Below are 21,438 nucleotides of genomic sequence, written 5' to 3'. Positions count from 1 at the left end.
ATGGGCGCCCCGGCCCCCTCCCCCCCCTCTTGTCCACTGCGCGCCTGCCCGAGAGGCACAGAAGCCGTATTCAGCTCCTTGGGGCGCAATATCGCGCCCCCGCCGCCGGCCCAACAAGGCCCATTTGTCTCCGATGGGCCAAGGGGTCCATTGTCCTGCCGCCAGGCTCAGAAGGGAATAGAGGGTGCCTGGGGCTTGGTGGTAGTGTTGGGGAGGGGAGCCTAAACTCAGAGGAAAGGCGGCAGGACTCGCTGCCAGCCTCTTCTGGAGAGCCCTGGAGGTCCTCAGGAGCATAGGTCTTCCTAGCTCCCCCTGTGAAAGCCAGGAACACATTTTTGGTAACCAAGGAAAACAGGTGACGAAGAGCCAGGATCCTTGGGCAGACACAGGAAGGGGACTCCAAAGAGTCCTGTCACTTAAACGGTTCAGCTCGTAAGGATGGGCATCCTCAAGCGGGCTGGGCAAGTAGGAAGTGGGTGCTTGTCTTAGGTGCAGGCTGTCCTTCATCTCAAAGCAGAACCAAGGATGGGAGCTAGTCTGGAATTAGCTCCGGCTGTGGGCCGGAGAAGCAGCCGGCCACCCAGTGAAGCATGGGCCGCGTCAGAGTCCCACTGCCCCCGACATTTCTAGGCAACTCTGGAATGGGGAAAATTCCACATCAGCCTGGCTGCCAGGCATTCTTCCATATCTTATGGGTTTGCCTTTTTCCATGTGTGCCCTAGATACATATATACCCATGCAGGCCTGAGTCATCTCCTAGGCTATAGGCTGTGATTTCAAAACCTTTTGTTCCTGCCTCTCCTAATCATGCCAGAGCCCCTTTGCCCCACATATACAACCACCAGTTTGGGGGACCCTGGGTTCTTGGGTCCACAAGCCATTGCCTGCCAAAACGCTTACCTCCCTCATCAGCTGAGGTGTAGCCACTGTGGCAGAATCGCTCTTCATTTGTAGAGCCAGTACAAAAGAGGCAGGCCAGGCCACCAGGTCCTTAGATTCAGGGAACGCAGAGAGCAGCCTACTGGTTTAGGGATCAGTCTCTGGGAGTGGCTTTGGGAAGGGTGTCCTGGAAAGGACTGAATAACCAGAGACCTGGTCCTGTCATGATGCACAGACAGTTCCAGGTAAGGGCTATCAGCAGAGGTAGTTTGAGCGAGGGGGAAAGGTGGGACCCTGTAAGCAGGTCCACAAAGGTCACAAGTTGAGATACCAGCAAGTGGCCACATCTGGACGGAAGCTAAACCACACCTGCCCTTAGGCCTCATCCCTCACCTATACTGGTTGGTTTTGAGTCAAATTGACACAAGCTGGTCATCAGAAAGGAAGGGGCCTCGGCTGAGTAAATGCCTCCATGAGATCTGCCGTAAGGCATTTTCTCAATTAGTGATCAGTGGGGGAGGGCCCTGATCACTGTGGGTGGTGCCATCCCTGTGCTGGTGGTCCTGGGTTCCGTAAGAAAGCAGGCTGAGCAAGTGAGGGGAAGCAAGCCAGTAAGCAGCACCCCTCCGTGGCCTCTGTGTCAGCTCCTGCCTCCAGGATCCTGCCTTTTGAGTTCCTGTCCTGACTTCCGTCGATGAGTGTAAGCCTTTTCTCAACTTGTTTTGTAAATCCTTTTCTCAACTTTTTTTGTTTTTTGTCGTGGTGTTTCATCGCAGCAATAGAAATTCTAAGACAAGTTGGTACTAGGAGTGGGGTACTGCTGTTTTGGGGAGGATTGTGGAAGGACTTTGGAACTTTTGCTAGAAAAGAGAGCTCAGTGGGAAGTTCCTGAGGAGCTTGGAATGTTGAGAGCAGCGCAGAGGATGGAGGCCTCAAGTTTCAGAGAAAAATTTAAAGACTCTATTAGGGCTATTTCCTATTTTGAATTGAGATTCTGCTATTCTGATCAACTGGAGCTCAAGAGTCAGCCTCAATTAACAAGAGACCGGCACTACTGAAAAGAAACCTCTGTTGATGCTGGTTAACTAGAGCTAAGAAGTTAGCAGTGATTAAAAAAGACCACAGCCTAGTGCTGACGGCACACACCTTTAATCCCAGCACTCAGGAGGCAGGCAATCTCTGCTGAGTTTGAGGCCAGCCTGGTCTACAGAGAGTTCTAGGACAGTCAGGGCTACACGGAGAAACTGTTTTGAAGACAAACCAAGACACCAACATCACTGAGGTGAAATCTTCTGGTGTTTCCTGAGAGCACAGAGAAGCTGTGTTCCAGAGGCAGCCATGGATTTGGTAATGTGGAAGTTTCCCAGGTGGTACTGGTTTTGAAGGCATGAAGGGGTCGTGGAGAGCAGATGAACCTTGACACTATGAGAGGCCTTTGAGGGGGCAGCCCAGTGGCTGCTGAAGATCCAGAACTGAAGGGGTCATGCAGAGTTGAGGCTTGGCACCAGGAGAGTCTGAGAGGCTATGGTGAAAGTACAGCCCAGCTGCAGCAAGGGACCCCAGCAGTTGTGGAGATGTCAGTACAATGGGACTGCCACCAAGAACGGCCACAGCACTGGAGTGGAGTGGGGTGGAGCTGGCTGGAGCCTTCAAGACAAGCTGTGCGTGCCACAGAGGGCAGAGTGGAGAAATGCCCCAAGCCCTGGGGGAGTCCAGAAGATGGTGAGTGGATCCCAGACATCAGACCCCTAGAATTTAGTTTTGCTTTGATTGTGACTATCTATGCCCTCATTTTTCCCTCTTAAAAAAAAGTATTTTACTTGAGCTCACAGTTGAAAGACTGAATTTTAAAAGATGGGCTATTTTAAAAGGACTGAAATTTTAATGTGCTTGAATTTGTAAAGACGGTGGGTCTTTTGAAAGTCATTTATGTTTTTAATGAGATCTTGGGGCTGAGTAAGAAAAGGAAGGGTTGTGTCTTAATATGAAGTTTGTGTGTCAGGCTGACAAGGGGTCAGTTGCACTGGCTGGTTTTGTGTCCACTTGACACAAGCTAGAGCCATCAGAGAGGAAGGAGCCGCAGTTGAGGAAATGCCTCCACGAGGAGATGCAACTGTAAGGCACTTTCTCAGTTAGTGATCAGTGCAGCGGCAAGCCCACTGTGAGTGGTGCCATCCCTGACTGGTGGTCCGGGGTTCTGTGAGAAAGCAGGCTGAGGAAGTGAGGGGAAGCAAGACGGTAAGCAGCACCCCTCCATGGCCTCGGCACATCAGCTCTGCCCCGAGAACCCTACCCTGTTTGAGTTCCTGTCCTGACTTCCTTCAATGATGAAGAGTCATGTGGAAGTGTACCGAGTAAAACTCTTCTCCAACTTGCTTTTTGGACGTGGCGTTTCGTTGCAGCAAGACACCTTGACTAAGACATCTATCACCTTCTCATGAGCTCCACCAAAAAAGGAAGCCAGTTGATTTTTATAGACCATGACTGGACTAGAAAAGTGAACCCTCACATTTCGGGAAGGTTCTAGAACTTCAAGCCTTAACTTGACAAAACAGGTTCAGAGTAGAGCCTGAGCACCAACAGGAACCAGGCCAGGGCAAGTGTGAAGCCCAAGCCCAGAACCTGTGTCTTCCTACCATCCCTGGACCCAGAGTTCTAGTGTGCCTAGACCCTATCTGGGTCTATCCAGGTGGCTCCTCTCCAACCCCAGGGAGGCTTCTGAACACAGAATCCAATTGGCTGCGAAAAGTCCAGCCATTTAATAACAAAAGCTCCCCGCCATTTCTCCATGGCACAGGATGTGCAGATAGGTAGGAGGCTTCAGAAAGCCAGGGAAAATGAGGATGCCAGACAGTCTCCTGGAGTAAGAACTGGGTTGGGTAGAGGCCTCTTTGTCCAGATGCCAGCATGAACCCTACGAAGGCTCGGGCTGGCCACACACCACCGAAAGTATGAAGGGTGTTGGCTGGTGTGTGTGCTTCGCTTCTGCATGTCCAAATCTCAGTGAGGGATGACTGAAGCTCACACAGGCCTTGTCCTCTTGGCCTTTTTCTCAGACCTCACAGCATCATCATGGGCTTTCCTTTTCTCTGCGAGCTTGTTGGCCTGTAAGAAGGAAGAACTCAGGATGGGGGTGAGGAGGGAGCGAGGAGGGAGGGAGGGATCTCTTCCCTTGCTGGAGCTATTGTCACTAACAGAGCTTCTAGAAACTAACAAATTACCAGAGAGACCTCAACTTGAATCTTAGGGTGAATGAACAGAACCCTCACCACTGCCTATACAGCTCTATATTTTGGCCCACTCTTCCACCAGCTCCTCTGAGGGAAGATGAGTACCACTCAAACCTTCCCTGGGAGCTGGCAGAGAGGGCACAAGGAGGAGACTCCTTCCAGAGCCAGAAGCAGTGCTCCTAAGAACCACTCCGAGGTTGGCAGGGTCTGCTCTGGGGGTTTCCTGAGCATACCCACCAGCAGGGGACAGGTATCACTACATGTCATGGAAAGAACTAAGAAGACACCGGTTACTGTTACTTAAGAGGGATCTGGTAGAGTCCCCGCCAACGGAAGGCTGCCACCACTTCTGGAGGCCTCAGTGAAGATCTGCTTTGTTTGGTTTCTCCTTTTTTCTACAGCTAACCAAGTGCTCTAACACCAAGCAAAACCCAGCCAACACACCTGTCACATGTGGGTTTTGTGAACAGGCAAATAGAAGCTTAAGAAAAACTTCCTGCGTCTACTGGGACAGCCCCATCCTCAGGGCAGCTATGCTGCTCAGTGGTGGGAACTGCCTAGCATGAGTGAAGTCATGGCTTCTATTCCCAGCTGCATAAAACCGAATCAAACAGACTTCTAAAGGAAGAGGCCCGGGTCAAACGGGCGTGTCCAAAAGGCAGCCCACAGTCTTGAGCCCCCCTCATTGGAGGGTAAAAACTTACCTCTCGAATTTTGCGCCGCTTGCCAAACATGATCTTTTGGTAAAGGTACTTCTCCCGCTTTTTCATCATCATGATGGCCAGGCGTTTGGCCTCATTTTCTTCTTCCTGGGCCAGCCGCTGCTTATCTTCCAGCTTCACGGTGCCGGCCACTACCCGGGGCTTCTGGGGAAACAACACAGCTGCATGTGGACTTGGCTTCTGGGCTAATGGGTTGCTTCCCAGGCATAGCTTTGAGTACTGCTCCTCTACCTTTCCTTCTAGCCTTTGCTGCTCCAAGGTGGACAGGTGCGCTTCCTCCTCTTCCTCCTCCGAATCCGCTTCTATGGCTTCCTCTGCCTCATTCTCCCTTGCAACATCACCATCACCTTCATTGTCATCATCTTCGTTGTCCTCGTCCTCATCCTCATCTTCATCCCCCTCTTCCTCCTTCAAGTTTCCTACAGACAGCACATGACTTCTGAAAGGCCTTTATGTCTCAAGGCTCTTCCCTTGCACAGTAAAGGCAGGCCCTAGCACCGACTCTGCTGCCTACCTGTATTCTAAAGGCAGCTCAAGGATGCCCCACCAATGGCCCCAGCAGCTCCCACAGCCCTAGCTGAGCTGCCTTCAAAGAAAACTCTAAGGCCTTCATTCTTGCTACCTGTGCAAACACTGACAACCCCTAGGTCATTCTGCTCAGCTACTCCAAATGTCAACCCCAGACTAACATTGCAACTGCTTGAAAGGCTGAGGACTTTCTACTCCAGCTGTCCTCTTCTCTGGAGTTCTGCCAAATCTGTAGCCAAGGGGAATGGCCAGCTTGGGCACAGGGGCCAGATCCACCCAGAGGAGCCTGTCCATACTGCCACCCATCCTTGCCCAGCTCACCTGGGTCTTCTCCTCGCTGCAGAGCCAGGAGCTTCAGCTTCTCAGGGGGAATATAATCTCCTTCCTTCTCAGATACGAAGGGAGAAAGGTGTGGGGGCAGCTGCACTCCGGGGAAGTACTCTGCCACAGGCAGGAGGAGCCGAGCATTCACACAGTCGAACACCCACTGGGGCTGTACGTAGTACCTGGTGCGGAGTGGCCAGCAGAGAAAGGTCACATGGGCACAACCAGAGGTACCCCTGCATCACCAGGGCCCCTCTTCCCTAGGGGGCCTTGAGAGTCTACCTGCCAATGATGGGGGTTTGCTGCCCAGGCCGGTCAACGATCTGGTGGGTGATGCAAGAGTCTGTGACGTCATAGGTGGCTCCGATGCACAAAGACTTGTCCCAGGATACATCCCCACCAAAGCTCCTACAGGTGCCAGAAAAACAGTAAGCCTTTTAGGCATGCGCTCCTGGCCCTGGAAGCTAGTTCTCTGGACCTACTACCAACAAAGCCACCTTGTAGGAAGTGCCTGTGCTTGCCTCCTGTCTGGGAGAACACCTGTGCTCCTGGTTCAGTAAGGACCGCAGAACAAAACAGGAGCCTTCCCCTCAGCACAGTGCTCTGAAGGTGTCTGTCTGGCCAACCACTCTACACACTGCTCTGTGAGAAGAGGGACACCCTGACCATGTTACCAGCAGACCTCCGGGCCAGGGTGGAGACGGGAACACTGTCCAGCCACAGAGAATTATGGGCTGCCTAAAAGCTTCCCTACCTGATGATGAAGGCCAATGCTTCACGGGGCACCTCTCGGTTTAGGAAGAACTTCAGGCCTTCAAAGAGTTTCTTGTGTTTTTCCTGTGCCTCCAGCTCTTTCCTGCGATCTTCCTCCTGTGCTGTCATCTCCTGCAGAGAAGGGCCAACCTTCACACCACCAGGCCACCCAGCCCCACCACCAGACAGGGACTGCAGCTTCCCTCTAGAGCCCAGCTTATGGGTACTGGCCCATCCCCTATCCTGTCCCACCCTGTGCCCTTCTGGAAGGCAGCACAGTACTCACCCCATCAGTAGGGAACTCATCAGCCTCAGCCTCAGCCTCTTCTATAGCAGGCACCACTACTCGGGCCAGGCTGGCACTGAGGGCGGCCAGTTTCTGTGGGTGGAGAACAGAGTTGCAAGGTGGCCTGCTTGGAGGCAGGGAACCTTATCTGGGTGTGGAGCAAAAACAGTTTCAGGCATCGGGATGAGGTACCTGGAACTATAATCTCAGCACTCAGGGAGGCAGTGGCAGTTGGATCTCTGTGAGTTGAAGGCCAGCCTGGTCTAAAAAGTGAGTCCAAGACAGCCACGGCTACACAGAGAAACCATGTCTTGGGGGGTTCTGGGGGAACAGCTCCAGGCCACATTTGGGTCTGAGCTCTAAGGCTAAGTTGGAAGACCATCCTCTTAGCCAAAACAGCTACTATCCATGGCACAGAGACCATGCTTTTGGAATGATGTAGAACCAATGGGCCCCACCCCAAGCCCTTCTTACCTCCATAGAGCTCTCAGAGTCCAATGCATATGTGTCCTCGCTGATCTTTGGCTCTGCTTGGGCTTGACCTTCAAGCTGGGAAGAGGGAAAAAGACAACTACAGCCCCTTGCCTCAGTGTGGGGCTAAAAAGGCTAGATCCAAGCTAGGTGAGAAGGTGCTAGGGCTCTACCTTGGGTGGGTAGTGAAGGTTGAGTGACTGGTAGAGGCGGAAGTTGACAAAGCCCAGGAGAGTGGTATAGAACTCGGTAAAGGTGGCCATGACCCTGTAGTCCACGTCTGTTGGATGCTGGAGGTATAAGAAGACACATCAGCAGTGTTAGCATGGGGAAGGGGCGGAGGTAGGCGTTACACTCACAGGCATCTTAAGCACAAGTGAGGCTCTGGACAGAGGGCACAAAGGCTATGGGTACATGGAGGCCCATGCTGGGTTCCCAGGTGGTAAAGGAGAGCCAGGATAGACAAGAGGGGAGATGGTCCACCCCATGGCAGCCTACCCTACCTCCTCCTGGCCCTCCCACTCCTCAACTGTCAGTGGGACAAAGTCAGAGCCAACAGCTCCACCACCACCCATCCCAGAATGTGTTTAAGATCTGCTTCAGGGAATACTAGGAAGGCAGCCTTCCCAGGATCCAGACATCTGCTGACGCAGGTGTCCTGGAAAGTCAGTGTGGCTAGTTGTAGCAGGTGAATAAGACTCAGTTCGCCCACACCCTAGAGAGGCTGTGATGAAGCTCAGAGTTTAGCATTTCCATCTCTGACCCAGCCTAAGGACCCATGACTAGGCAGAGGCAGAGGCAGAGGCAGAGGCAGAGGCAGAGGCAGACCACCTTCCCAAGCTGCCATCCAGCAGGCAGAGAAGTACACAGCTTACCTCTACAAACTGGACCCAAGTGTCTCAACTCTAGAATGGCTCACCCTCAGAGAGGCCCCACCAAGCCTTGCTAAACACTGGGAGGCACACAGTATATAAGAAACATTTCTAAGAACTGTCAAAACTGATAATGTTCACAATATCCCCTCAGCTTGGGGCACTCATAACTTTGAGCTAGTTCTCCATCTTGCTACCAGGCCACAACCTATACCACCAGGCTTTTCCTGGTAGGCATTCAAGCACAAACTCCATTTTCCATAGTACTGAGCAGGGTAGGTACACCCTGCCCTCACCACTGCCATTACCCCAAGCCCCACTGCTGTATGCCCAGTGCTGGCTGCCCAGAGGAGGGGCACATGTGGGTCCTTGTTACAAGCACCCTTTGCTAAGAGGAAGCAGTTGGCAGCAAGCTGGGAGGAAGGAGGCATGGGCAGCCCATGCCCTTCCCCCAGGGCCAGCTGTGTGGAGGCTGGCCCTCACAGGGCCCTATTCACCGCTCCAAAGACAGACAAAGACCAGTCTGAGCATCATGGGGGTTCTACATCAGAGAGAAGGAAAGACAGAAAGGGCCAAAGAAGTAAGGCAGGAAGGAGGAGGAGCAGAGAAATGGAGAGGGGAAGAAGAGCCATGCACCCAGGCTCCCCAAGCCTGCCTCAAGGAACTGAAAAAGGGATCACTGAGCTCCAAGGCCACATCTTGTCCAGACACAAGTTCCACAGACAGAGCAGTGTACCACAGACAGGCCAGGTTCCAGCTTCAGATACCCCCTACAGCCCGGGGGGACACAGAGCCTGAGTTCACTCTGCAACAACTGTTCTCCATGCAAGGTACCAGTTCCCGCTTAATGAACACGCAGGAAGGGAGGCCAAGTATAGCCCATAGACAGACAATTCAGGGGGCAAGCCCAGCTAGGATCAGGGCTCTTAGCAGGGCCCTAGGAACAATCCCAAGGACCTAAACAGAAGCTAGTAAGAGGCAGTGCTATGTGCTCCCTTCGTTGGAGTCACCCTGGGCTCCAGGCTGTGGGGAGGACAGGGCAGAGAGGAGTGAAGCACTGTTGTTATGCTATGTCCATGGCAGAGTGGCAACAAGGACCCAAGTGGGTCTGAGAGGAGGGCTGGGCTCTGCCTCTTGATCCAGGTGGTAGCTGTACAAAAGCCTCCAGAGCTACCCTCACTGCCCACTCACCACAAAGACTGCCACCCATTCAGTACCAGATCCTTTCAAGACTTCTTTGCTCTGAAGTCCTCATGGCAAGGCTGAGGTGTTAGCACATTATTAACTGAGGCAGAAAGATGAAGGGACATATCCAAGGTCATCTACCAAATGGTTCTCTGAGTCACCCCAGGCCATCAGTGTATCAGATATTCACATTATGATTTAGAACAGCAAAATGAGTTATGAAGTAGCAGTGGAATAATGTTATGGTTGGGGGTCACCACAGCATGAGGAACTGTATTAAAGGGTTGCAGCATTAGGAAGGCTGAGAACCACGGCTCTAGCAGAGGTGCTGCAGTGGGACAAGTTTAGCTAAGATTAGCCTATGAGTCTGAGTGTACATACTAACGTAGAATTCTGTGACTCATCAGTGTTATTGACTGACTGGGTTATAGAGCACATTCCCTACCCTGCCCACCGCAACCCTGAACAGCAGCCAACAATTGGGGGATGGCACCCCAGCCACACCTTTCCAGGAACCAGCACAAGGCTCTCTCAATAGGTACACTTACATCATGGGAGAAAGCATAGGGTGTAATCCATACGATGGGCTGGCCCAGAACCTCAGCCTGATAGTAAATGCCTTTGATGGACAGGAAGACCTGGGAGGGAACGGGGGAGACGGTATGAAAACCAAGGGGTGACAGACAGGAGAGGACCAGGGCTCCCAGGGAGAAGCTCGGGTCACCTTACGCAGGGCTCGGGCAGTGATGACGTAGTGCATGAACTCCACAGTGAGCCGGCGGCAGAGCTGAATGGTTTGCACGTGGCACTTGCCCGTCCGTGGAAAGGTGGAGAAGAGGAAGCACATTGACAGAGCATCATCAAGATCCCGCAGAGCATCAATAAATGTGGGGTACCTGCAGGGTGGTGAGAGCAGTGCTCGTGAGCCCATTCCGTGGGGCTCCAAAGGACTCAACCTGGAGGCCCTGACACCCAAGCCTGGCACTGCCATAGCTACTTCCTAACATGCTGGTGGTAACAACTTCCCCACAGCTGGCCGTGCACCCTGCAAACAATCCTGTAACCACTGATGAACTGGCTGCTCCAGTGAATTCTGATGACCTCAAGACACAGCACAGGAACCTTGGCCACTTGTCACCTTTTGTGAATGAGAGGGCACCAAGTTGGCTACAGGTCACCTGAGTGGGTCTTGTCTTCCTATTTCTCAACATCCAGATCCGTGTAAGTGACAGAACCAATGTGAAGTGCTGGCTGGGACCATGTCAGTTAGAGTAAGAGTGTATTTCCAGGAACACCATGCTAAATGAAGAAGACAAAGTGTCACTTGGACAAGAGGCACCACTGCTGTGATGGTTTCCAAACAGCGACAGAAGTGTGGCACACAGAAAAGACACAGAGTCCCAGCATTTGGGAGGCAAAGGAAGGCAGATTTCTGGGAGTTGGGCTACAGAGTGAATTTCAGGACAGCCAGAGCTGTAATGAGATCCTGACTCAAAAAAACCATTAAAAAAAAAAAAAGGCAAGGAGGAAGGGAGACTGGGAGGGGAGAGGGATGGGGCTACAACCAGGATGTAAAGTGAATTTAAAAAAAAAAAAAAAAAAAAGCAAGGAAAAATAAAAAATAATTTAAAAAAAGAAAAAAAGGAAGGAAGATCAGGTGGAGGTGATACAAGCCTTCTATCCCAGCAGGTGGGAGGCAGGACAGGCAAGTTCTGAGGCCAGCCTGGTCTACATAGCGAGTTCCAGGATAGCCAGGACTACAAAGAGGAACTCTGTCTCAAAAGGAGGATGATAATGATGTTATCTGCCATGTCTTAAAGGGCTCTAAAGGGTCAGGCCCCGGGCCCCAGATAACACTGCTTGCTGCAAATGAGTTGAGAGGTCCGCTAGTCTTCAAAGCCAGGCTAACATGAAGGGAAGGCCTAGCAGGGAGCTGCCAGGTGATGGGGCAACTGTCTAGGTTCCCGAGCAGAGGCAGGAAGCTCCCTTGGCCTCCCTGGTGCCGCTTCCTAGCTTTCCACTCTGTAAACAAAGCTAACACAGTGTGCTTTACAGGGCAAGCACACACCTCTCCTGGACTACCTGGTTCCCCTACGCTTTGCTTCTGGCTGAGACCAGATGCTCTCTGCTTTGTGAATGAACCCACAATATCTTCCACATAATAGCTGTGTCACGGGCAGGACAAAATGTCTGTTAGTGACGTGGACTTGCTCAGAGTAGTCCCTGTCCTCTGGCCATCCAGTTCTTAATACCAACTGCTATCTCCCAGGCCAAAGCCTTTTCTTCCACATCCCAGGAAGAAAGCTAGGCTCTTTATTCTGCGACTAAGTGTGCCTAGACCATCCTTCCATAGAACAGATACTAGTCTAGGAGTTCTACTAGGAGTTTGCTCAGCTCCAGGCCAAAGTGTTCTGTTGTGGCAACTATTATGAACACTGCAGAATATTTGGCAGCAATGATGGCTTCTAGCCAGCAGATACCAAACACATTCCATCCAAAGTGTGGGAACTAGAGGGTCTTCAGGCTTTTGCCAAATTCGCCTGAAGAGGCAGGAATCCCTGATTAGCTAGTGAAGGGGAGGGACTCTGAGAAGGCTGAGTGAGAAACAGTTAACACCACAGCTCTGTCACCATGGCTCTGGCTCTCCCACCATGGGGCCTATCTCTGCTGCTGTCTCTGCTCAAACAGGTCATTTTCCAGAGATCTCTCTCGGTATGTAATCAGTGTAACCTTACCATACACCACGGTTCTCTGCAGCAGACAGAGAACTTTACCCAGTGTGACTCACAGTCATGACACCGACTTGCTAGCTTGAGTTTCGGTCTAATTCTGTCAGGCAAGTGTTGGTCTTGTCCCCACCAAGTCCCCAGCACTAGGACAACACTCAGCAGCAATGCAGCACTTACCGCTCCTTGACAATGTGGTCAAGTTTGTAGCTGGGTTTATTGTCCTTCAGGCGCTCCACAGTATTCCATTCACTCTTCCCATAGGCTTTGCGGAGCTTCCGAACAAACACCTGGAAGAAGGGACCATCGAGGCTGTGGCAAGGGCTTCTGAGTGTCTCCTCCGTGGAGGGTGCATACACGGGGCAGGAGTCTGTCTGGTCACAGCCATGTACCTGTGCCATTAGGCCCCTCACCCAAGATCTGCCAAATAGCCAACTCCATGGAGCCCCAGACCCATGACAGTGACCAGAGGTAGCCCCGGGGGCCCCTCTGATGAACAGATATTGCTGACACCACACTAGGAAGAGGGAAGAGAAGGTGTATTAACCCTGTTTTACATTGAGGCAGATCATGGCTAGAAGGGCTAGCTTTTATTGCACACTCCTATTGGCACCACCCAAAAACTAGCTGTTTACCTCTATGGATAACAAGCTACTCAGGAGAGAGAGAGACAGAGAGTCAGTCAGAGAGAGAGAGACAGAGAGTCAGTCAGAGAGAGAGAGAGAGAAAACCTGAGATAAACTATAAGGCTACATCTACCAAACCAACAAATGTTTTTTCTCCCAAGAACTGTTCAAACCAGCCCCAGAGCTCCTAAGAAGCCCAAACAGTATGTGGGATTATAAACAGCAAGTGTTAGACACACTTCCCATTGCTTGTCCGCTTCTAGCACTGTCTGCTGTAGCTGCAAAACTCAGCCACAGCTGCTGCCCAGACTCTTGCTGACCAGCAGGTGGCGTCCACTCCTTGTAGAACCTGCTTCCAGTCAGAGGAGCCAGAGGCAGTGGTTTAACTTCAATTAGTCTACTTTCCACTCTGCACACGGTGGAAATGGGTTTCTGCTGTCCCTGTGGCACTGGAGCATTAATGTTTATGTATAGAACTGAAGCCCAGGTGCCTTGGGAGAAACCTCACAAAGAGGTAGAATAAGAGGACAAGGAGCATAGAAAACACCAGAAAGCCTTTGAAATGATACCATTTTTGCCTTGGGGGCAAAAAATAATAGTAATAATCTTTTTTTTGAAGTGGACAGAATTGGCTAACAATTATATGCAGATCCTGTGCAAAAGATTTCTACACAGGCAGTCTCACTGAACCCTGGAGACATCCTTTTCGAGTCTCTCTCCAGGAATGACCTCCTGGATCAGGGAGCTGTCCACGGCCAGTGAGTTACACAGCTGCAAACCCAAAGCCCAGGTCTCACCTTGTACTCTCGGAATTTGTTGACGATGGGTTCATGGAGAAGAAATTTGATATCTTTAATGAGGTAAAATGTTCGGGCTGCTGTGGAACCCTTGTTAACTTTCTTCTTATGCTTGGGTTCGTGAGGATAAATGCCTTTCAGGATGCATAGCCGCCTGGAAGATAAGCCATCTATTAAGGGCAAAGCCTCAGCTGGGCCTAGAAATCAAGAATGACCAAGAAGCACAGGATTTTGTGCTTAGAGATCTTTCAAGTGGAATTGTCTGATGACCACAAATTCCTAAACACACAGTACAAGCAGACAGGACACTGACAAAGGCTGGCAGCACCTACATCAGGAACTGCCATACTGAGAAGTCAATATTTCAGACATATAAAAGGTAGAGGGCTAAGCATTCTAAGAGGGACAGCCAAGCACAGTGGTGCACTTCTGGCACTCAGGACACTGAGGCAGGAGGAACCGAAGTTTCAGGGCAGTCTGGACAGTCTGGACTATGGGAGTTTGTCACACACAAACAGAAAAAAACAGGCTTGGGAATAAAGCTCAGTGGCAGAGTACTGAGTAGCATGTGACGCTCCTGGTTCAATGCCCACCCCTGCAAACAAACAAACAAAAACACAAGCAAACAACAGAAAATTCTCTTCAAAACAGAAAACCGTAACCAACACACACACGGACAGGGGAGGTGCAGAGGTCAGGATTAGCCTGATGGAAGGACCCATAGACTTGCAGACATAGCTGGACTTGACTCTACAAAAGTGCCTAGCTGTAGGATTCAGGAAGTCTCCTGTCAGAAGGGAGGAGGTAAAGGGCAAACACTCAGACAGGCCAAGGTGAAGAGCCAGTTCTCTGATTTCTCCTCAGACCTCAACTGGCAAAGCAAAGCTCACTACGAAGAGTTGAGGAAGAAGAATATTCCAGAGCCTAAGGCAGCTCAAGGCTGGGAGGTGGTGGAGTTTTCACTGTGCATTTATGTCAGGCTCCTACACAATCCCTATTCTGCTCCCCTCCACCCTCACCTGAAATCAGGCAGGCTCAGCTGCAGCTTCTTCCGGGCTTTGTTTCGAGTGATATAATTGGTGGCAGAGCCTCGTTCATACTGAAGGAGGAAAAAGCAAACAATTCTCTGTTAGTGACGACCGCAGTAATTGGCTTCCAAGTCTAGAATAAGCGAATTATAGAGAGAGCTAAGATTCTGGGTAGGTGGCAGAGATATTTCTGGGATGGGGATTGCTGCAGGGAGGGAGATGACCTGCCAAAAGAGCTGCGTACTGTCCTTGTGGCGGCCAGCATTGAGGAGACGTGCATGCACGTGACACTGGGCTCTTGAAGTATTTAGCACCAGCTCTATATCCTGTCTAGTATAGTTATGCCACAACTGACTTCACTCCATCCTCACAAGCCTGTGGGATAAGCGCCATCAGAATTGCCCATTTCACAGCAAAGAAACGAGCTCAATAAAACAGCCCATTCAAGTCACACACCTTAAAAGCTGGGGTTGGAGGCTGGAGAGATGGCTCAGCATGTTGGGGGCACTGACTGCTCTTCCAGAGGAGCTGGGTTCAAAACCCAGCACCCACAAGAGCTCATAACTATCTGTAACCCCAAGATCTGTATGTAATCTCCAGCACATAGATATACATGGTGAAGCACCAATGCACATAAAATAAAAGTTAAAAAAAGAAAAAGAAAGAAAGAAAGAAAAGAAAGAAAGAAAGAAAGAAAAGAAAGAAAGAAAGAAAGAAAGAAAGAAAGAAAGAAAAGAAAGAAAGGAAAGAAAGAAAGAAAGAAAGAAAGAAAGAAAGAAAGAAAGCAAGCAAGCAAGCAGGGGTTGGGTTTCCAAACCTAGGCCTGAGTCCAGAGCCTGCATGCCTAAGTAATCCTGTGTTCATAATCTTATTTGTCATTATAATCACCTCATCACCACTAGATTTTTTTATATGAATCCCACAAACATTCACACCTTCCTCCTCACAGCCCCATGAAATGTTGGTACTACAGACTTACTACAGATCTGAGTACAGAGCATTTTCTTCCGAGGTAGAGCGCAAGCCACTGTAACATCTAAGTTATCTCCTGGCCATTTCCCCCTCCTTCAGGGGTAATATCATGCTTGTCTCCCAGCCCCCTTCATTCACCAGACTGCAAGTATGTTCAAAGCATTAAGCTAGATACTATGAGGGTGAGGAAGACAACTAGCCTGGTTCCTAACTTGCCTCCGAAAGAACAAGTTGTCCTGTCAATCACCTGAACGTCTGTGCTGTTAAGATGCTGCTTCTCATTCACATCACTGCTAGAGAGAAACGGCATCCTTTTTCAAAGAGCCTGAAACATAACTCACGTCACCAGACAAGGACTTCCTCTGTAGTGAGATAGGGGGAGTTTCTGTACCCAGGTGCAGCGCTAGAGTCAAAGCCCCTTGAACTACCTGTTACAAATAACCATACAAGCGTGAAACGCTATTCCTCCTTTCCTGCAGACACCCACTGTCCACTGAGAACAGGGGCATGCAAAGTCCTGGGATAGCCAAAGATGAGCTTCACAGGTCATTACAAGTGCTCTCCACTGAGACCAATGAGATGCCTCGGCAGGTAAAAGCACTTGTTACCAATCCTGGTGACCTACGTTTGAGCCCAGAACACATACAGGGGAAGGAGAGAACTGACTCTTGCAAACTGTCTGATCTCCACATGTGCACCATGGTTCTTGAGAGCGCGCACACACATACATATACACAAAAATAAACAAATTTAAAAATAGAAAAGTATTTCCCACTGAAATATTCCTGCCATGGTGGTAAACACCTATAATTCCAATTCTCAGAAAGTAGAAACAGGAGGAGCATGAGTTCCAGGCCAGCCTGTGATATACACTGAGACCTCAATCCCACCACTAACCCCAATACTGAAGAACAAAACGTCCATTTTCCTGTGCCACATGTATCTCTTCTTACTGTGCACTGCCATTTCAAACATTAAACCTGGTTCACATGGTGATTTAACGTTTTGGATTAGAATATGTGTGTCGGACAGTACAACACTTTGCTAAACACCTCACAATGTGTAAGACAAGCCCTTCCCACAACAAATCATTTGACCTCAGATGTCACACCCAGGGTGAGGAGTGAACTAGCTTGCTGACACAGCTCCACCTGCACCTCTAGGGCATGCTTCCCTTTTTATTTTGAGACAAAGTCTCACTATGTAGGACTGGCTGGCCTGGAATTTGTAATGTAGATCAGGCTAGCCTCAAATTCATAGAGCTCTGCCTACCTCTGCCTGCGGAATCAGGTTTTTCTTCTTATAGTTTGTAGTTCCAAACAGCTAGCACTTTCTGGATGCTTAAGAGTGTGTAAGGTTAAAAACAAATTGGGATCCTGCTTCAGGGTCTAGCCTAGTAAACGGATGGAACTAAAAAGATCATAGTGAAGTATACCAGGGAGATAAGCATCACATCTTCTCTCTCATCAGAGGCTCTGGGCTCTACACTTCAGATGTGAGAATAGATCCTGGAGTAACTGTAGGAACCAGGAAAGTAAGAAGGGACCACTGAGTGGAGTTGGGAAGTGGGGTGAACAGAGGGGGATTATCAGGGAACAAGTGATCAGACAGATGTAAATGAGAAAAACAGGAAGAATGGAGGTAAATACAGAAGGAGTGAGGAGGGTAAAGTAACAGTATGAATGTCTGAAAAAGTCCTAAGGGACCATATTATTATCTGTTTACAAACAAAACAGAACAAACCTATAATACAGAGAGCCTGTGTATAAATATACATATATCATGAAATTCTCTCACTGGGGCCGGCAATGCTCCAAGAGTCAAAGATCACCCAACAAGAGCCCCAACACAGGCATGAGAAACCCTCTTTTCAGGTGCCGGTCAGGGTTGTTCAAAAGACTTCCAAAACATTAAAAGCTATGGCTGTTGCCCTAGTTACTCCCAGAGGTGGGTATAAGTCCTATCTACTTCAGATACAGGCGTCAGAAGCCACTGATCTGAAAGTCTCCTCCCTGAGGACTAGCTTTCAAGGTTTTAGAAGGAGTTACCCAAGCTTCCAAAGGAAGGAAGCAACCAACAGTCCTACCCAGCTATTATGTCAACCAACCACAACAGTCAGCTTGATGCAATAACCTGAAAGGTGCAGTAGCGGTACGAATACCATGGCAGTAACCAACAGGTTTCTACTTGGATTTAAGACTCTCTCAACATCCAGCCACAGCGGTGCACACCCATAATCCCAGCATTTGGGGAGGCAGTGGCAGGCGGCTCTCTGTGAGTTTGAGGCTAGTCTGGTCTGCAAACTGAGTCCAGGACAGCCAAGGCTACATAGAGTAACCCTGACTGGAAAAAAAAAAAAAAAGAAAGAAAAAAACAAACAAAACTCTCTCAACATTGAAAAATCATGCCCAGTACTAGAAACCTACCCAGAGCTAGTAAAGTCACCAATCCTGAAGAAGAATCTATAACCACCACTTTACTGAACAGTATAACCCCTAACTACAGTCTAAATATTTGTCCTTATACCCACAGGTAAGTATAATCCTCACCTCTCATCAAAGAAACTTCTTTACATTACAGAAAACCACAACCTGTCAAAATGCAGAGTTGTGGAGCCCAATCCCATTGGATACATTTACAAAATACTCCCACACCAAAGGCTCAGGGATAATTGTGGAAGAAGTAATGAGAAAAATTTTAAAAGCCAGAGGACCAAGGAGTTGGCTGAGATTGTGTCTCCTAAGGATGTCAGAAGCTACACCCATAAACTTTCACCAACATGACTGCCCAAACACTGGACAAAAACAACAGACTTGCTAATGTACATGCAAGAAAGCCCAAGAGACCTGAACCCTACATAAAGAACTACAGGCAACTAAGGACTGCTCTGAGTGGGAGAAACAGTCTTCCTCAGGAAAGAGCACAGCAGGTGGCTATCCAATACCAAGTGGTCAGCCCTGAAAACATATGTAAGCAATATTATACCAACTGAGCACAACTGAGTTGGTTTTTTTTTATTTGTTTAGAAACAGGATTTCTCTGCATAGCTTTGGCTGTCCTGGCCTCAATTTGTAGACCAGGCTGGCCTGGAACTCACAGTGATCTGATTGCCTCTGCCTCCCAGAGGCCTGCACCCCCCATCCCAGCTCAGGTTGTATTTATATTTAGGAACATATATGTACAATCATGTATGTATGTAACAACAAATAATTTTAAAAAGAGGCCATGAATTTAAAAGAGAGCAAGCTGGAATATGTGGGAAGGTTTGGAGGTAAAGTAAAGTGGGAAATAATGTAATCATAGCCTCAAAAAATAATTAAAAACAACAACAAAACAGATTGGTATCAGAAACTTGCAAGCCAAAGCAAAGAATTGAGCCCATCTCATCTTCCTCATCCCATCCTAAAGTCTCTCCAATCCCACACTTTCTCTTTACAGAAGCAAGAATAACTCAGATCAAGTCACTTTCTTTAGTTGTCTTCTCCATGCAGAATAAATCCCAAGCCTTCCATGATACAGCCCCCAACCTCACCTAGCCAGCACCTCCCGTATTTACTGTATCACAGCCAGATTGCTGTCTTTCCAAAACCCTGCACACTGCCAGCCTTTTCTACCTACTGGCTTCGGCATTTAGTTTCCCCTGCAGTTTCCTTTGCTGAGTGTTTCTGAAGGAGAAAAGAAAAACAGCAAGTTTTCACATTATGATCAATTCCTGCTGAGGAAACACAAGGCTGCAGAGGAATAAGAAACTCTGTCTCTGATCTGAGACAAGAAAGCCAAAACTGTACTGACTTCTGCTTTGGTTAACCTGTTCACCCTTTGGCCTTTTCTCAAAAAGGTATGCATCTGCTTTTCTTCCTTGAGAAGTGATCACCACTAATGCCCATTCCGACAGCAAGTTCCCTCTGCTAACGATAAAACCGTCTTAATCAGAAACCTGTAAATTTCAGCTTCTGTAAAACTGGTAAGGAGAAAAAGACCACCCTGAGACATTCATTCACAGGACTGTGACAATGCCTAAGCCTATATAAACCACAAAACACTTCGGTAGGAGCCTGAGCCTCTTTAAGCTACAGCTAGAGGCTACAGCTGCACGCAGATACAAGTCTCTTCTTTACCTGAGTGCAGCGAATTCCGTTGGGGAAGGTTAAGGACCACCCCCACCTCCCAACCCTTTCATGTCCCAGACCTGTCTGAAGTGTTCTGCGTTACTCCCCACTTTATTGCTCCTCCTCAGCTTCTCTTAGAGCGCACTTAACAATCCCTGGCCACTTCCTCTCGTTATTTGGTCCATGGGGAAAAGTGACACCGGTAAGGAGGCCACATCTGATTGATCGGGTTTGGCTCAACTGAAGAAGTCCTAAGTCTTAATGATGAACTCCACGTCCCGCCGATTCCTCTGTAATTGTCTGGCGGCTCTGCCTGTTCCTCATAGTTTCACAGAGAGCATGTCGCAGTTCTTCCATGGCTTCCAAGGGAGCCGCGTACAGTCGGTACGCGCGGGTGGCTGTCTTCGGACCGCTCGGTCCCCAAAAGCCAAAGGAAGTGCCAAGTCCGAAGCCCCACCACCCCGGCAACTCACTCACCTTCTTCTTCTCCAGACCTCCCATAACTCCACGTTGAGAAACCCCCACAGGCGGCGCGGAAAGGCAGAGCCACTTCCTCCCGCACGTGCCTTGCCTAGGCCCCTGAAGGACCCCACGCCGCCAGCTCAGGGCTGTCCGAAAACATGCCTGTGCGAGTGCAGGGAAAGTTGGGCTGTTGACGACCTCGTTATTTACGAACAAACTCTCTACAGCTCAGTCATTGGGGCCGTTCTTTCAATACTTTTCTCATTTGCCAACTTTATGTAGATAAGCTTTAAACTAGTGTGGAAATTTAGGCAGTTTTATGGTCACCCTAAAGGCTGTTGTTTGATAACGTGAGCCCCATTGCATTTCGGGATAGAGCATGGCTGAAGGCTGGGAGACTGCACTGTCTGGGATACTGAGTGGCCAGCTTTCCTTTGGCGAGAGCGAAGTTGAATTGTGGTAACCGTTGCTAAGCATTTAAAACCTGGCTGGCCAGGGTTTGCCTTGTTGGCCTTAGGTTCAGCTGCTCCTAGTTTGTTTGCTCATTTTAGGATAAAATGGAGCAAAGGCCTACGTTGTTACTTCACACGATAGAGAGATCTGAGCAGCCACTTAAATTTTGGAAATGAGTTGAGGCAAAAGCAGGCGAATCTCTTATGATTTCGAGGCCAACCGGATCCACGTTGTGAGTTCCAGAACATCCAGGGCTACATAGTGAGACCTTGTCTCAATAACAGAATAAAATAACAAAGTAAAATAAATAAAAATGACAAAATAAAATAAATAAAAAGAAGAGCCCGGCATGGGGGCATACGCCTTTGATCCCAGCACCCAGGGAGGCAGAGATCGGTGGATCTCTTGAGTTCGAGGCCAGCCTGTCCTACAGAGCAGGACAGGCAGGGCTACGCAGAAATTTCTGTCTTGAAAACCAAAAAAAGTTGCAGTGACAGAGGAGGTTTGTACTACCAGGTTTGGCAGGGAGTGTCATTAACTGGACATGAGTTCGGCAGATCCCTTAAACTCACTGGCCACCCAGCCTAGCATAACAAAATCTAGGAGCTCTAGATTTAGTGAGCTACTAGATTTTCTGTTTTCAAGAAAGGAAGACCTCAGCTGGGTGTGGTGGCGCACACCTTTAATCCCAGCACTCAGGAGGCAGAGGCAGGTGGGATATCTGAGTATGAGGCCTTCCTGGTCTACAGAGTGAGTTCTAGGACAGCCAGGACCACACAGAGAAACCCTGTCTCAACAAACAAAACCAAAGAAAAAGAAAAAATACCAAATAAAACATCCAACTTTATTCACAGCCACCCGTATGAACGTTAAGTGTTAACAGTTCTGAGAGGAAAGGTATCTTGGCAATCAGGAGCTAAGGAATAACACAAAGTCACCACACTGCACAGCAAATCTCACGCAAGAGATTTATTGGAAAAGATGCAAGAGAGTGATTGCCTATTGAGAGAGAAGC

The 21,438-nt window shown here is 49.3% G+C and overlaps 1 protein-coding gene across 1 annotated transcript; it reads right to left on the bottom strand.

Moving 5' to 3' along the window:
• Positions 1 to 3,609: 3,609 nt before the first annotated feature.
• Pes1 (pescadillo ribosomal biogenesis factor 1) lies at positions 3,610 to 20,128 on the bottom strand. Its single transcript, XM_021652280.2, has 15 exons — positions 19,986 to 20,128; positions 14,419 to 14,498; positions 13,400 to 13,553; positions 12,157 to 12,266; positions 9,975 to 10,146; positions 9,799 to 9,888; positions 7,367 to 7,483; positions 7,197 to 7,271; positions 6,723 to 6,815; positions 6,438 to 6,568; positions 5,966 to 6,091; positions 5,681 to 5,865; positions 5,063 to 5,250; positions 4,814 to 4,975; positions 3,610 to 3,984 (listed from the first exon to the last, which is right to left on the bottom strand). The coding sequence occupies exons 1-15, from the start codon at positions 20,007 to 20,009 to the stop codon at positions 3,901 to 3,903; spliced, it is 1,791 nt and encodes a 596-aa protein (XP_021507955.1). The 5' UTR covers positions 20,010 to 20,128; the 3' UTR covers positions 3,610 to 3,900.
• Between the last annotated feature and the right edge of the window lie 1,310 nt (positions 20,129 to 21,438).

This window comes from Meriones unguiculatus, chromosome 12 (genome assembly GCF_030254825.1).
Source record: "Meriones unguiculatus strain TT.TT164.6M chromosome 12, Bangor_MerUng_6.1, whole genome shotgun sequence".
NCBI lineage: Eukaryota > Metazoa > Chordata > Mammalia > Rodentia > Muridae > Meriones > Meriones unguiculatus.
Note: the sequence above shows the minus strand (reverse complement) of the source record. Positions and strands in the feature narration are given on the sequence as shown.